General features: G+C 39.6%; 1 protein-coding gene across 8 annotated transcripts in view; it reads right to left on the bottom strand.

Annotated features, from left to right (window-relative positions):
* Kiaa0825 (KIAA0825 ortholog) overlaps nt 1-15575 on the bottom strand; it is a 384762-nt gene that overhangs the window by 238565 nt on the left and 130622 nt on the right. For all 8 annotated transcript variants that reach the window (XM_005382250.2, XM_013512985.1, XM_005382255.2 and 5 more), the window contains exon 13: nt 12370-12509. In XM_005382250.2, coding sequence (XP_005382307.1) covers nt 12370-12509 — 140 coding nt within the window. The remainder of the gene's footprint in view (nt 1-12369; nt 12510-15575) is intronic.

The raw sequence follows: 15575 nt of genomic DNA, 5'->3' as shown, positions 1-15575 counted from the left end.
TTATCACCTAAGCTAAGTGCTTTAAGTATAAGACCCTGTGGTATTTAACTTTTTTTTTTTTTTCAGGGAACACAGAAAAGAGGCTCAGGCAAGCCTTTGAGAAGTGGTTTTATTTTCTATTTTTCTCCCTCTATTTTCTTTTGCCTTAGACTAAAAGAGTCTATTTCTGTTTACTTACCTCAGGGATTTCTGCTACTTTCAAAACACAAAAAAACTAAAATCAGTTGCCTTTCTAGACTTAAGAAAGAAGAGAACCTAAATCTGAATAGTTATTTGCTTGAACTACATAAAACAGCCATTCTTGTAGGCCATAAAAAGCAAAACACTGGCGTGACCATGTGATTTCCAGGGGAGTCCTATGTGTCCTGGCAGCGAGAATTTGGATGGTTCAGAAGGAAGAGCTGGGAAGCTGGGGACAGAAACACCACGGCGGGCAGGGAACAGCACCTGCTTCCTTGCTGGCTGCATGGAGAAGCCTTGTCGTGATAAGGCAAGGAGAGAAGTTCCCAACACAGGCTCCTGGCTGCCATTGCAGGTCCTGCTGCCATTGCAGGGGCCCAAAGACAGGATAAAGAGTACCTCTGCAGTCACCTAGGTGATCAGGTGACCGTGATCAATAAGCCCCCCAGGGACCTCTGCATCACCCAAGGGTAAGAGTGGGGTTCCCGAGAATATCTAGGGTTATGTGCTGAGTAGCATGGGGCTCACGATCCCATCAATGTGGCCTGAAGACCATACATGACTTTGATATCTCTCGTGTCTCTCTGAATTCATGAATCGGGACTTAGATCAGTTCCATAAAAATGAAGTTACTATTCACAAAGTATTTAATGTATGCTCAACATTCCATAAACTGCTTTGCATCTTATTTCATCTTTGAAATATCCTATGCAATGAGTTGTTATTCCAATTTTACAAATAAATAAGGTAAAATGGAAAGAAATTAAGTAACTTGTCCCAAGGATACAGAAACAATATATGTTCCTGAGCTGCTTGTATGACAATATAATCTCAAAGTTTTCAAAGTGTGCTTGGAAAACTTTGAATACAATGCACTTATTTCAGACCAGGCATTTCTTACATGGTAGTGTATTTTATTATGGTTTTAATGTAATAAAACCATAATATGGTTTTATTGTAATAAATGGTTTTAATGTAATAAATAAATGGTTTTAATGTAATAAAACCATAATTTCAATTTTGTGGGGCATTCTATGTGTTTACATATTTATTTAATTGTATCCCTAGCAATATTTTATTATATGGCTTTTTATGATTCTTATTGTAGTACTAGGTATTTGAACCCAGGGCCTTATTATTGAGTGATATTCTTGAGTATTCCTAGTTCTATTCATTTGTTTATTTATTTGTCTCTAAGACAGAGTCTCACTAAGTTGTTAAATTGGCCAGGCTGGGCTCAAACTTGTGATTCTCCTAACTCAGGCTCCCAGGGTACTAGGACTGCAGGTGAGTACTACCACGCCTGGAGTATGATGTACATTTTTATACCTATCAACTGTCTTTAGGTATCTTCTAACAGAACCTAGACTAGTACTAACTGATTAATATTATAAAATTAGAGAATAAAAAAAAGAAGGGTGTGCCAGGCGTGATGGTGCACACCTGTAATCCCAGCACTTGGGAGGCTGAGGGAGGTGGATCATTGAGAGTTTGAGACCAGGCTGGGCTACAAAGTGAGCTAAAGGCCAGCCTGAACTGTTTAATGAGACCCTGTCTCAAAAAGACCAAAAAAAAGAAAAAAAAAAAAAAGAAGAAGAAGAAGAAGGGCATGAGGGAGAAGGAAATAAATCTCTTGAGAATTTTTTGGTTCTGTTTTGATTGATCTAGAATTACATTCTGATCATAACATTCAAAGCCTTTTTTTGTCCCAAGCCTCATCCTCTACATAGTCACTGAATCATTTTTCACTGACTTTTTTTAGTACATGTGCTGCAAAAACAAGAACTTCACCAACTACTTTGAAGTCCTCTTTGCTCCTGACTTCTTCCTAGCCATGCTCTCTGGGTATTAAGGTATATCTATTGCATATCTTTTCTGGTAAGCTCTTTCTCTCTATCATCTAGAACTTGGCCTGACAAACATTATCTGCAAAGTGCCAGATAATGAATCCATACTTTACTTTTTGGGCAGTGTGTGGTGTTTGTCTCAGTGACTGAACTCTGCTCATGTAGCACAAAAGAAGCATAGACAATGTGAAAGTGAAGGTTTGGGAAAGTGTTGGGGAAAAGTGTATTTACAGAAATGAGAATGAGCACATTTGGCCTCTGGAAGCTGTCCTGGACCCATGGCCTTGCCTTCTTCCTGCTTCAATGCTTCACCCCAGCTCAGCAATTCTCTTTTCCTATGATCTCAAAGACCCCTTTTATGAAGAAGGGTCCAAGTGAACCCCCTGTGGCTCTGATCTTGCACTTTTCCTTCTATGGTGTCCTTTTTTCTCTGTTTCTAGCACTGTTACTATAGTTTAGGTTTACTTTATCTCTTCATTTAATCAAAATTCTCTCCAGAAACTATGTTAAAACTAGTCTACTCTGATTGCCTTCTAAAATCCTCCATAAACATCCACTTTACTTATCCAGGCTTATTTTTTCTTCTTACCTCCAATATTCAAATTAATTTCTACTTGTAACCTCATTTGTCATCTAGTAAGATCTGGTTGGAGAGTGACCTCAGCAGATTTTAGATGTTTCTAAATTCTATGCCCCCAAACCTGGTGAAAACAAATACCTTTGCCAAAGGCTCTTTCACAGTGTTTTGCTTTAGCTTTTAATTTTCTTATATATTGGGATATCTGGGGCTATCTATCATTCTGATATTCCCTTCTTCTTTTTAAGAAGACTCAGCTCTAGTTTTATTATTTTGACCTGCTTCACAAATTAGTCTTGATGAGGTTCAGGACTCAATAAAACATGGCACCTTGACATCTAAGAAAACAAGAGATCTCCTCCTGGCCCCTTTCCCCTGTAATAGGCCATAAAGAATTCTGTGACTTTTCTTTAAAGGACAACATAATTTCCTCTCTACAGGTGCCCTGCCTGTGCCAGGAGAGAAGTTCTAATCCCTGAAGACACAGAAAAAAACCCTGATCAGATAGGCCTGTGACATTCTCATTAGATTATGGCTATAGCATTTGGTGACACCCCTTTGTCCAATCATGCTTCTATATGAAACTGTCCACTCTTCATCAAACCTAGGCATAAATCACATAAGTCTCATGTTATGGTTTTGGTATAGATGTTCTCCCAAAGCCTAATATAGTTTTAGATGGGCCTTTTTCAGAGGTAGCTGAATTTAGAGTTTGTGATTGATTCATAGTACAATGGTGGGATTAGGTGTGACTGATGGCTAGATCAGTTAAACAACTGGATTGGCACCACCCTAACTCCAGCAGGTAGGATAAGACAAAAAGAGGCTTGCTCTCCCTTTTTGCTCTTATTGCTTTTGCTGTCTTCTGCTACCATGAATGGTTGCCCTTTGGCCACACCACCCTGCCTTGTAGCCAGCTAATTATAGACTGAAACCTCTACAAACTGTGAGCTAAATAAACCTTTCATTCTTTAACTTCAGGTGTTGAGTATTGTGTTTCAGCAACTAGAGAAAAGTTACTAAAATAGAATTCAGTACCGGGAGGGGGGCTGTTGCTGTGACTATACCTGACCATGTGCTTCAGGAGGCTTTGGGAATGGCTTGTGGGAAGAGGTTGGAAAGGTTTGGAGATGCCAGCTAAAAAAGTAGAGCTGGAATGCCTTAGGCTGTTCTGTTTGGGAGACTCTGGTCAGAGCTCAGAAGTCTGATAGAAATCTGGTCAGTAAAGTTCAGGCTTGGGAGATTTCTGCTGAGAAGAAGGATTGCATTTGCTATTGGACTCCAGACAGTATGTGTTATGGCTTGGCAGAAAGTTTTTCCCTATTTTGCTCATGTCCAGAGACTTTGCCTGAGACAGATTAAGTGCAGTGGACTACTTAAAGTGGCAGAAGAAATTTCAAGGCAGTTGAATATTGAGGTGATGGCATGGCTACTGTTGGCCAGATTTATGCTGAGAATCAAGAACAGAGAGCCCAGGAGAATGATTTAAAACACTTTGAGTTTGGCCAGAAAGGAAGCTCCAGTAAAACTGTGGACTGCAAAGATAGAGCAGAGGAAATCTTGATTGTTGAGAAGGAACAGGGCAAGAGAAAAGATGGCCTGAGTGCATCACAAGAAGCAGCAGGATCCCACCATTTGAAGCCTCAAAACTGCGAAAGTGAAAGACTTTGTTTTAAGAAGAAATCCCCAGAGCACCATGTTCCAGGATGGCAATGGATATACCATGTTCAAAAATGGCAATCCCATACAGAATTTTTCTTCAGAATTAAATTCATAGTGCTCAGTGATCCAGGCACTTGACCACAACAGCCAAGAGAGAGAGAAGCCTGACTATTGCTCCAGCTGGCAGCAGACCTTTGCATCACCCATATGGCATTGGCTTTAGGAGCATGATGAATGCAACAGTTGTCGGGTTAAGAAGGCTTCCACCCAGATTTCAGAAGAAAGCCTGGGAATCAGGCAGTGTGCCCCTGAGAGGGCAGTTTATGAAGCTGTGAGTGTGAAGCTAAAGGTGCAGAAGAGACCCCAGAAATTTGGAAAAGCCAGAAACATGGATCATCTAAGGAAAGCTACAAGGAGGAAGCAAAGCAGGCTAAGAGAGGAGCCATGGGAGCTACAAGCAGTAGAGGTGCTGTAGGTGTGGATCTTCCCAAACACTTTGGAGTTCACATCTTGCCATAGACTTCCCCAGATGCTGAACATGGGACTACAGGACTTAATGTTTGTCCTGCTGGATTTTGGACTTGCTTTGGTGCCATTCTTTTGTATCCTCCTCTTTGTGACTTTTGGAATGGAAATGTTTATCTTGTGTCATTGAATGTTGGAAGTATTTAACTTTCTTTTCATTTGTACAGGAGTGCACAGCTAAGAGTTTGTCATACATCTCAGAGGAGATGTTGGACTTGGACTTTTCAGCAATGATGAAACTGTTAGAAAATCTGACAACTCTTGGAGATGAACTAAATGCCTTTTGCATAAAGGGATGTGCATGGGTCTTTTGGGGGCCAGTGCTAGAATGTTATGGTTTTGTTCTAGATATGTTCCCAAAGCCTTATAGAGTTTTAGATGGGCTTTTGGGGAGGTAGCTGAATTTATAGCTTGTGATTAATTCATTGTACAGTGCTGGGATTAAGGGTTTTGGGATTAAGGGTGAGTGACTGCCAGATCAATCTACTGATCTGAATGGCACCACCCTAATTCCAGCAGACTGGATAAGATAAAATGGGAAGAATGGGCTTGTTTCCCCCCTTTCATTCTTACTGCCATTGTTGTTTCCTGCTGCCATTAATGGTTGCCCCTCTGCACACCTCTCTGCCTTGGAGCCAGCTGATTATGTACTGAAACCTCTACAAACTGTGAGCTGAATAAATCTTTCCCTCTTTAACCATGGGTATCAGGTATTTTGACTCAGCAATGAAAGAAAATTGTGTCAGGAGAAAAGTTTTAATCCCTGAAACAACATAATAAAACCTGACCAAAAAGGCTTAGCTAAATTCCCACTAGGATATGGCCATTAGTTCATACTCCTTTTTCCAATCATACTTCTTTCCAACTGTCCACTCTTCATCAAACCTAGGCATAAAACACACAGGTCTCCTTATTTAGTGGGGGGTCCTCATTTCTGAAGGGTCTTTTATAATGTAAAATTTACATCATATAAATTTGTATCTTTATCTCTTGATGATTTTTCTTTTATTACAGATGACTTAGCCATAAACCTTGCATTGTGTGAGGAAAGCCATTTTGTTTCCTTCCACACATTACCTTTCTTCCCTCTCCAAATATAGTTCTAGCCCTTTTCCTTCTTCTCTCCCTCTGCCTCCTAGACTAGATATTGGTTTTTCTAATATAATATCCCCCCGCTAGAAGCATTCTTATGAGGTCTTTAGTAGGATAAAAGAAAAGAATCAATGAGCTTTAGCTCTTCCTCAAATATGCATTGTTCAAACAAATATCATCCACTTTGCCTCCTTCAATCAACTGTACCAAAGAGGCAACTTCCCAATTAGACCAACCTCTATTCCAGGCCTGAACCCTCTTATTGTCCTCCTTAGTAACATGAGTCACACTGCTGGCCCCTCCTCATTCCTCATTCTCCTTGCTAAAGGAGGAGGAATGATCTGTCACTTGAGTGGTGAGTTTCTGGAGATAAACCAGAAACCACTGGATTATGCAGTTGTCTTTCCTCCTTTGGGGTCTACCTGACTGCAGGTGTTTGCATTCTGTCCTGATCTTGCCCTGTTGAAGTCAGGCTTTGCCGAGGCAACAAAGTCCTAGGGATTTCGGCTCTTTTTGTGGTTCAGGGAGTGGGACTTGAGGAATGGAGATCTTTTTAATTCAGGAAAGTCACACAGTTAGAGCCATATTCCTTGGTACAGTTTTTACCACCACTAAAGCCACAGTCAAGCAACTACTTTAAATTTCATCTACTTTCCTCTCTGTCAATATTTTATACATTATAAAATCATATATAAGATGTGAAAACAGATCATCTTTTCAGTAACAGTGAAGGGCCCCTTTCACTGCATCTACTATTTTAAAATTTGAATTTAGTGCTCCAAAAGAAGGATAATCTAAGGGAAGGAGCTCAATGACCTACTCACAAAGAGACTGCACTTACTGCTCACAAAGGTTTATGCCAGCTCGTTTACATTACTACTTTGCTTTCAAAGGCTTCTAAATTTTTACTTTCTACCAGAATGTTGTTAATTCCAATCTACTGCTGACTCATCAAGGTGGGTTTGGCAGCAGTTTCTTGGGAGAGTGTGTTATGAGCTCAGAGATACTGCATGAACCAGCTACTAGCAGCATCCACCATCCAAAGGGAGAGAATGATTCAGTTTATATAGATAGAAAATGCAAGAGTAGAAAGAGCAGCACATACAAACATATGGAACAAAGACTCAAACCTTAACCCTAGCCAATAAACACTGAAAAAAGAGATGGAGCCTCACATAAAAATAATTTCAAGGAAACACTAAATCTGAATGTCACACCCTAGTTCACTATGAAAAGTGACAAAGATAAAACTGAAATCTGAATTGAAATTCAGTTTAATAAAATTTCACTTAATTATATAAAAGGCTAACAATAACTACAAGGACCTGGCATTTATTTACAAACTTTCAATTATTCATGTACCTCTCCTCCTTTATATAGTGGTAGTGAGGGACTTTGTCCCAGCAATGAGGAAAGTGACTTTACAGTACAGGGCCTTACTATTCTCTCAAGGATTAGGGCCTTATCTATAAGCAGTGAGAGCCACTTGAGGTTTTTGGAGAGTGACATAATCAGGTCTGTATTTGAATAAGATTATTCCTGCTGATTGCTATGGGCTTCCTGATGAAATAGTTTATCAATATTCTAGAATCATATCTCCTTCTAAGCCTATAATAGAAGGACAAACTGTTTTATACTCAAATTCTCTTGCCTTCTCTAGCCCCATTTTGTTCAGTATCCTTGTTACTCAAGAAAGTTGTCCAAAGACCCACAGCTGTAGTGAGACTCCTGTTGGAAATGCAGGATCTCAAGCCCCAGCCCAGCCTCAACCAGAATTGCAGTTTTAACCAGATCCCTGGGGACACGTCTCAATTTAGAAGAAGCCTTGTTGGACACAGTCATACTCCACCACTCACCCCAGTGTGCCACCACCACCCCACCCCACGGAGACTCCAAGGACCGCCTAATGATAGCTGTTGCTGGGACTGCAATCTTCAGTGGAGCTCACTGATATCTCCAGGCTAGCCCAGCGTCATTCTTGGACAGGCTCCTGGGTTGAAAACAACCAGGGCAAAAACACATAAACATGGCTCTACTATATCTAATTAGAACAGGGTTTAAGTCTAGTGAAGAAAAAAAACATCAAACAAATCTGAGTGCTGTAGTGTAGATGTCATTACTACAAAAACAGTGCATAGTACCAGTGTTAGGTGAGCAAAGATTACCAAGAAGGAGCATATTTCTGTTGAGGTCACCTCTTTTAAAGCAGTCATGAAATGGCATTTTGATCCATCTACATACACACAGAACACTCTTCTGCCATACTATACCTTGTATTACCTAAAAGATTGAAAAATGTGACTACAAGATAAGAGAAATCAAATTGACCCACTCATCTTAAGTCAACCGTCACTTGGTAGCGGTAGCAGACCTTTGTTAAATTTTCTCTATATCCAATCCTCGGTTATCATTAAGCACTTTTTAACAAGGTTCAAAAGCACACAATGCACTGCCAAAAGTAACCACTGCTAAGGTTCGGAATCTCTCCCTGCATTGTGCAGTACACCTCCTTGGTGACCGTTCTGTGGCTATGTGTGGTGGCCATGTGGGTCAAGGGTGGAAGCACGTGGAAGCCAGCTGCCTGGATCCAGTGCTGCTTTGCCACTAACTAGGTGTGCGACTTGGATTTCTCCATGTCCCAGTTTCCTCATCTGCTGAGTGAAGATACACTGATCACACAAAACTGTTAGAGGGATTTAGTGAGTGAACACATTGAAACCACTTAAAAACAATGTCTGGAACATGTTAAATATTATGTATTTGCTGGTTTGCTGTTGTTATGTTATAGGTGAATATCACCAGAAGCCAGGATGTTTCACTGGGAGTCATTCTCCAGGCAACAGGCAAAGGAAAGCATGTTAGTCACACTTCATTCAAATATCACTAGCAGGAAAGGTCACCTGATGGCAACGGGGAAATTGCCAAATATTTATTCCTTTGACGCCACATGTAAGCTACCTGTAAGACCAGGGGACTCAGCAAGGTAATTAAAATGACTGCCCTAAATCCTTAAAGTCAGTATCGAAAATAACATCTTACACTTTAAAAGTCTTCTATAAACATTTGTAGTTATGAGCTGTTTTCCCTTCGGAGTCAAGATAGCTTGAGTTAAAACCAACAAGCTTTCTCTTCACATGTCAATTCACCTGAACCTGAAGAGTGTTAAAGGCACCTACCATCAAAGCCACTAAAATCAGTGTAATCTTTCTCAAGTTTTAACGATGTAATCATTCTCTCAAAGTGCTACATACTCTGACAGAAGAGGAATTGATATCCCCGAAAAGCATGACTCGACCTTGGAGAAGCATGAAGCCTAGGAAGCATATAACATACGTTAAAATTTTACCATTTAAAATTTCAATTTGCTGTTTTTCTGATCCTAGGGAAGGGAAGCCATTCCCTTATGTGTTCTTTTTTTGTTTTTTTTCCAGTAACGGGAATCGAACTCATGACCTTGCGCTTGCCAAGCAGGCACTGTGCCGCTGAGCTAAATCCCCACCCCCTTCCCAAATAAAAATTCTGATAAATCATTTTCAAGAGCAAAACCAAAAGCTAAAGACATCGCTCTAATTTATGAGATAGTTTTCAACTTTCTATTACATGGTTGTTTATCAAGGAAAATCCTCTACCTAACAATTAAATAATTGCTCATTGAACTTTTTTGTTTAAAAAATATATAAGAAAATACATATTTACTATTTGTACTCTTATTCCTCAGACACTTCAGCACAAAATTAAATTTTATTAGTGGTATAAAAATGCATTCTTTATAAAGAAAAACTCCCTCAGAAAAAGCTGACAATTATGTTGCTTAAAATTTCTAATTCACAACGTTTTAACTCTCATTTTGCTTTCCTAAAAATATAATTAAAATTTTAAATTGCTAAGTGGAATTCTAAAATACTGTGAGGCTTTCAAATGAAATGAAAAGAAAATTTCTGCAAAAGTATTATAAATTTATTTTTATGTCCACAGTAATTTCCATCTCAGTATATTTGATAAGGTTCCCTGAGTATATTGTTTTAAACTTAAAGTGACAAGAATTTTACTGGAGTTTAATCATTGGTCAATCAATTGATTAGTAAATTCTATCACTTCATCATCATGGTATTTAAAGTAGCGTGTAAAATTCAATACAGAAAAATACTAGAGCTACTGCAAAACCTAATAGCCCTTATAACAAGTGATGACTATTTCAGCAGGTTAGCTAAATACATTGCTGTATTCCTTAAGAACCATAACTGAAGGCTTACCCTGTGGCATGCTTCATGACAGTAAGTTTCTTCAAAGCAGCATCATATTACACATACCAGAGGGTGTACATTATACTTTTGCTAAGTGGGATTCATTTGTAAAGAAACATAGTTTAATATTTATGGGAATAATTGTCCTTCCTGTCCTTAGCGGTTAAATCAGTATAGTTGAAAGACTTGAGCTTAATTGATTTCCCAGGCTGCTCTACATAACTCTGTCAATAGTAGACAATTTCTCTTTCAGGACTATGCCTGTGAGTTGTAATGATTATATCAGAATAATTCTCTCAGCCATGTCAGATGCTATCCATATCATGCAGCTATTCTTCCTGAAAGCTCAGAGGGTAAAATCTATGGCTGCTTACATCCCTTATATAAAATGGTGTAGTACTTGCATATACCCTGTACACATCTTCCTATATATATTAAATCATCTCTAGATTACTTATAATAGCCAATACCAATGTAAATGCTATGCAAACAGTTGCTGTACTTATTGCTTAAAGAATAATGGCAAGAGAGAAAGTCTGTACATGTTGAACACAGAGGCAATTTTTTCTCCAAATACAGTATTTTCCATCTGTGGTTGGTTGAATCCATGGATGTGCAATCTGCAGATACAGAAGGCCAACTGTATTTATCTTAAACTCCAGTGTCTTTATTTTTAACATGAAGAAAACAATTGCATGTAGTTTATAAGATATATGAAGAATCAAATTACAGCATAAATGTAAAGTGCCTAGTACCTAGTAAGTACCCAAAATGTTTTCACTCCAGGAAATAGTAGCTCCGGTTTCCAGTTAGGAGGATATAGGTATAACCTGAAGCCAAAGAAACGGCTTTCAGGTGAACTGTGTGAGATTTGAGGTCGAAATAGTACCACTTGGGGACTGAGGAGCCTCTGCTTCAGTAAAAGGAGGCCTGGGGAGTTCGGGTGACCTCTTGCACTACATGATTTTATGGCTTTTAGAGCACCGGGGAAGACACAATATTTACCCAAGAGGTACTTACCCTAAGTGACTCTTAGGAAACAAACCCAAGGTGTCTAAAATGGGAAACGGGCCCTAAGCAGGTGTGAGAAACCAAAGATTATGACTGGAGCATCTGGGACAGGGGAAGGCTGTAAACCCCATTTTGTGTATCAACAGGCTGGATGGGCCTGAGGACATATGTCTTATTTATATTCAAATATAAGCAAAACAGGCAGAGCTTGCTAAGTGCAAATAAGGTACAGGGCCCTGGGAAGTTCACAGGAGGAAGAAGTCAGTGTGAAATAGAGCGCTGTCCATCTGGAACACTAACCGGCCCCTGCAGACTGGTGGAGGCCAAGTTATCGGGGAAGGTCTTTACAGTGGGAAGGACTGACAAGTAAGGTGTTGGGGGAGCCTTGCGTGGGCTTAGGCGACAATGACTGGAGCAGTGGGAGTATGTGGGGGGTGTGTGTGCAAAGGGTACTGGGCCAACGGTTAGCAAACCAGTCTGAATTCACATTGAATGGCTAAATAAAGAATCTGAATATGGTCTTCCAACTGATGGGGACCTAGAGGAAACAATTTTGATTCAGGAAAACCAAAGCAAAGCTACTGATAAGATGAATCTGGATTCAGGTGCATTATGGAAACTGAGAAATGGTTAGGTGATCCTTCATGGGTGAAGGAGGAGGGCAGTGAGTGTCATGCACTGGCATAACATTTTTTACCATGTTCTAAAGTGGCATTGACAGGGAAAGAAAACAAGTCTAATGGTGCAGCCTTCCATTACTCCTCAGTTTTCATTCATAATTTCTCTGTGTCCCAGTGTAGTCACAGCTTGCTCATTTAAAAGTTGCACAAACACACTTTAAGATACACCGATATTTCTAATGGGGCTGTAATGCAGTCCTTCCTATCTCTCTACTCTCTAGTTCAGGCTTGTGCTTTGGAAATACAACTGCCATTCCTCTCATTTTCTTAGGCATTGCAAACCTTGAATATTGATACATTTCTGTATAAGGGTGGTTGTGACAGAACAGTGTCATACAAAAATACTGTTTCCTTTCAAAATCCCTGAAAAAACTTAGTTCAGATAGGTTGGCAAAGCAGTGCAATAGTTTGCCTGTTGCTGATCCTATGGATTGTTGATACATGCAGTTGGTGTACATCTTTCTGCCAATATTTGAGTAGGAAAAAAGTTTCATTGAACTAGAACAATGACTGGGTTTTTTGAGGACATTCTTGTAAGTACAAATACTCACTTGAGCTCTTCAACAAGATTCTTGGTAAAAGTCCGTCATTACACAGTAGGGTTTCCAGAAGGAGATTCCAGTTACAACCTGGCTGGGATAACAGCAGTTTCAATTGACCCTCAGCTTTCAGTTCTCCAGCGGATGGAGTCCTTTCAAAATGCAAGATAAAGATGGAGTAATGAAGTTAATTTATCTATGAAATTAATAGCCTTAAAGTACAGATGTAATGCTAACTCTGTTAAATGTCAATTCCTCCCAGATTACTCTGAAAATGCTTCCATGCTTACTTACTTTAGGGTTGCTCAGGGAAGGAATTACATTTAATCTCAACCAGCTAAAAGCAAATTAACATTTGGTAGCCTGCCAAATTTAAAATTGACACAGAATAACCAGGCCTATATTCCATAGACCTATGTCTATTTTACTTTCATGGAGAAGAGAAAAATCATTTATGAATTTATTTCAAATGTGTTCATTTGTTCATTCATGAAATACCTGTGTGCCTACCTTGTACTATTCACTCCCTTTGCTCTCCATGGAAAAAAGTTTCAGTGGGTTTTGGATACTTCATAATTTTCCATATACAGTGATGAGTGCTGAGACTAAAGGAATTCAAAACTTCTGACAAGAGTCAACTGCAATCTAATTATTTAACAGATAATGCCTTAACTCAGAACTGCTACTACTAACAGTCATACTGCTGCCTATCTGGGCAATCATCTGATCAAGAAAAAAATAATTTCAAGATAAATAAGGTTTTCACAAAACTATCATCAGTGTAGAACAGAAAATTGAAATCAAATACCCCCATATCACCACTGTCATTTACCAATGCATTGGCAGGAAATCAGAAAGTAAAGTAGGAATTACAAACTGATAAAATTATTTGCTTTTTCTTTTTAACATCTCACAGTTTAGATTGTCTAAAGGTCACAAGATGGGGAATTAATTTGCAACAAAACAAAGGCAGGAAATGGTCAACCACTCACTCACTGGTGGTCGCAGCCACAAGGATAGTGGGACTAGAGCAGCCCTGGGAAGGAAAGACGTGACTGGGAGGTGCAGAGGTGTGAACAGGACAACCACATGTTTAAATCAGAGCAAAGGTATCACAGAAAAAGTCCATTTGCAACATTATTTTTAGGGGAGGAAACTAAGTAATGAGCCATCCAGTTGCCAGCACTGTCTAGAGCTCTGATTTTCCAAGATTTCCAGACCAGAAGCAGCAGCATCATCTGAGAACTTGCTAGAAATGCAGATTCTAGAGCCTCATCCCATCAGAATCATGGAAGTAAATTCCAGAAATGAACAGACCCTCTGTATGCTGAGGTTTAGAACACACTGGTGTGGGCAGTGCTTTCTGGAAAACACACAGCATAAACAGAACTAGTTAGCACTATCTTTTCTGTTTCTGTGCCTTTGCACCCAACTCAGCCTTGGTTGCTACCTACAATGGAATCCAAACCTAATCCCCATGTGATGGTGTCTGGAGATGGTTGGGAGGTAACTGTGTGATGAGGGTGGAGCCCTATGAATGGGATTAGTGTCCCTACAAGAAGAGACCAGAGAGCCAACTTGCCCTTTTCCTACCACGAAGACACAATAAGTTGGTTGTTGGCAACCTGGAAGAAGATCCTCACCAGACCCAGACTATGTTGGTACCCCTCATGTTGGACTGCCAGCCCTCCAGAACTGTAAGAAAGAAATGTCTCTTTTTCAAACCATTAGCCTATGATATATTTGTTACAGCAGCCTGTTGTAACTAACACACCACTTATCCAATGAGCACCCAAGACTTGTTACTTTAATCTCACCCAATCCTTGGCTGGAAGCTAAATTTCCACTTACCCTGAGAGACAGTGGCCTTTATTCTGAATTAAAGCACTCACGGCAGGCACAAACCTTTCAGTTTTTAAAAACTTCATCAAAGCTTTACCTCCCCACCCAGATTTGAGGACCTCCCCTAAAGCTCCTACCACTGAACTAAGCACATTTAAAAGGTGCATGAATATTAGCTGATTGACTTGCTTATTTATAAATGGGCAGGCATACTCTTTTAAAAAGATGCTTTGCTGAAAGGCTATTTTTTTCAATGAGAGGATTCGAAGATATAAAACGAAGCAGGGAAAGGGAAAAGGAAGAAAAATGTAAGTTAGCTATAATTAGTGTCTCTTAGTTCACTGAAAAGGTTCATGCTAATATCAATTGGAGAATTTTTATGCCCATATCTTGTACTCCGAGTAACTACTTTGAAGATGACAATGTGTAATGTATTAGCTCTTGTTATTCTCCTATTATTGTGTCATGAAATTCTGTTTTACCTTCTTTCCATAAAAAAATGAAGAAGTATCTTCCCCTTGGCTTGGCATTAGAAACATTTCCCAACCTTATGATGCACAAAAACTCCTCAGCCTGTGCTTGAACCTTGGACCAATCCTAACTCATGTGAGGTTCTGAGAAAAGAAGAGTCAGGATAACTGCTTGAGCACTTTGGTGGGCGGTGTCAGGTAGGGAAACTACTGGCAGGGAAACTACTGGCCTGAGTGGGTGGTGAAGAGAGAAGAGGGGATTCATTTAATGCTTAGCTTAATCCACTATCTCTGAGCATCCCAGGATAATTACTTTCCCAGATTGCTCTAGCTTTTGCAGGGATTTCAAATATGGTATCAAAAGGCAAAATAACCATCCTGCTTCCATCCTAAACCCCAAGTGCTGATGTCTAGAAGATCTCCTGGTATGTAGTAGATGAAAAACAATCAGTTGGTGTTCAGTGTATTAAAACTGACTTGCCTTTTGAACACTTCCTATCTACATATTGTGTTCAAATTGAGTGATGATGCAAGGATACTACTGAAAGATACAGTTTGACTGGAATGCATAGGGAGAGATCTGTGAGAGAAAGTCAGAAGGGGTCAGAACACAGACCCAGAACATGGAGGGCCTTGTGGTCCAAAGGTAAGAATTTTACACCTATTAAAAAGTGTAAGAAGGGGCTGGGGATTTAGCTCAGCAGCAAAAGCACCTGTCTGGCATGCGCAAGGTCGTGAGTTCGGTTCCCAGTACTGGAGAAAAAAAAAATTAAAAAAAAATAAAAATAAAAATAAAAATAAAAAGTGTAAGAGAGGAGTTTCCTGATCCAGTTGTGGAGAATGGATTGAAGGCGGTTAGTGTTTTCACTCAGCCTGTTAGTCATATAATAAAACAAAATAGTTTGA

Source organism: Chinchilla lanigera, unplaced genomic scaffold (genome assembly GCF_000276665.1).
Source record: "Chinchilla lanigera isolate Chin_1 unplaced genomic scaffold, ChiLan1.0 scaffold00017, whole genome shotgun sequence".
NCBI classification, from domain to species: domain Eukaryota; kingdom Metazoa; phylum Chordata; class Mammalia; order Rodentia; family Chinchillidae; genus Chinchilla; species Chinchilla lanigera.
This window is presented reverse-complemented; position numbering and strand designations above follow the sequence as displayed.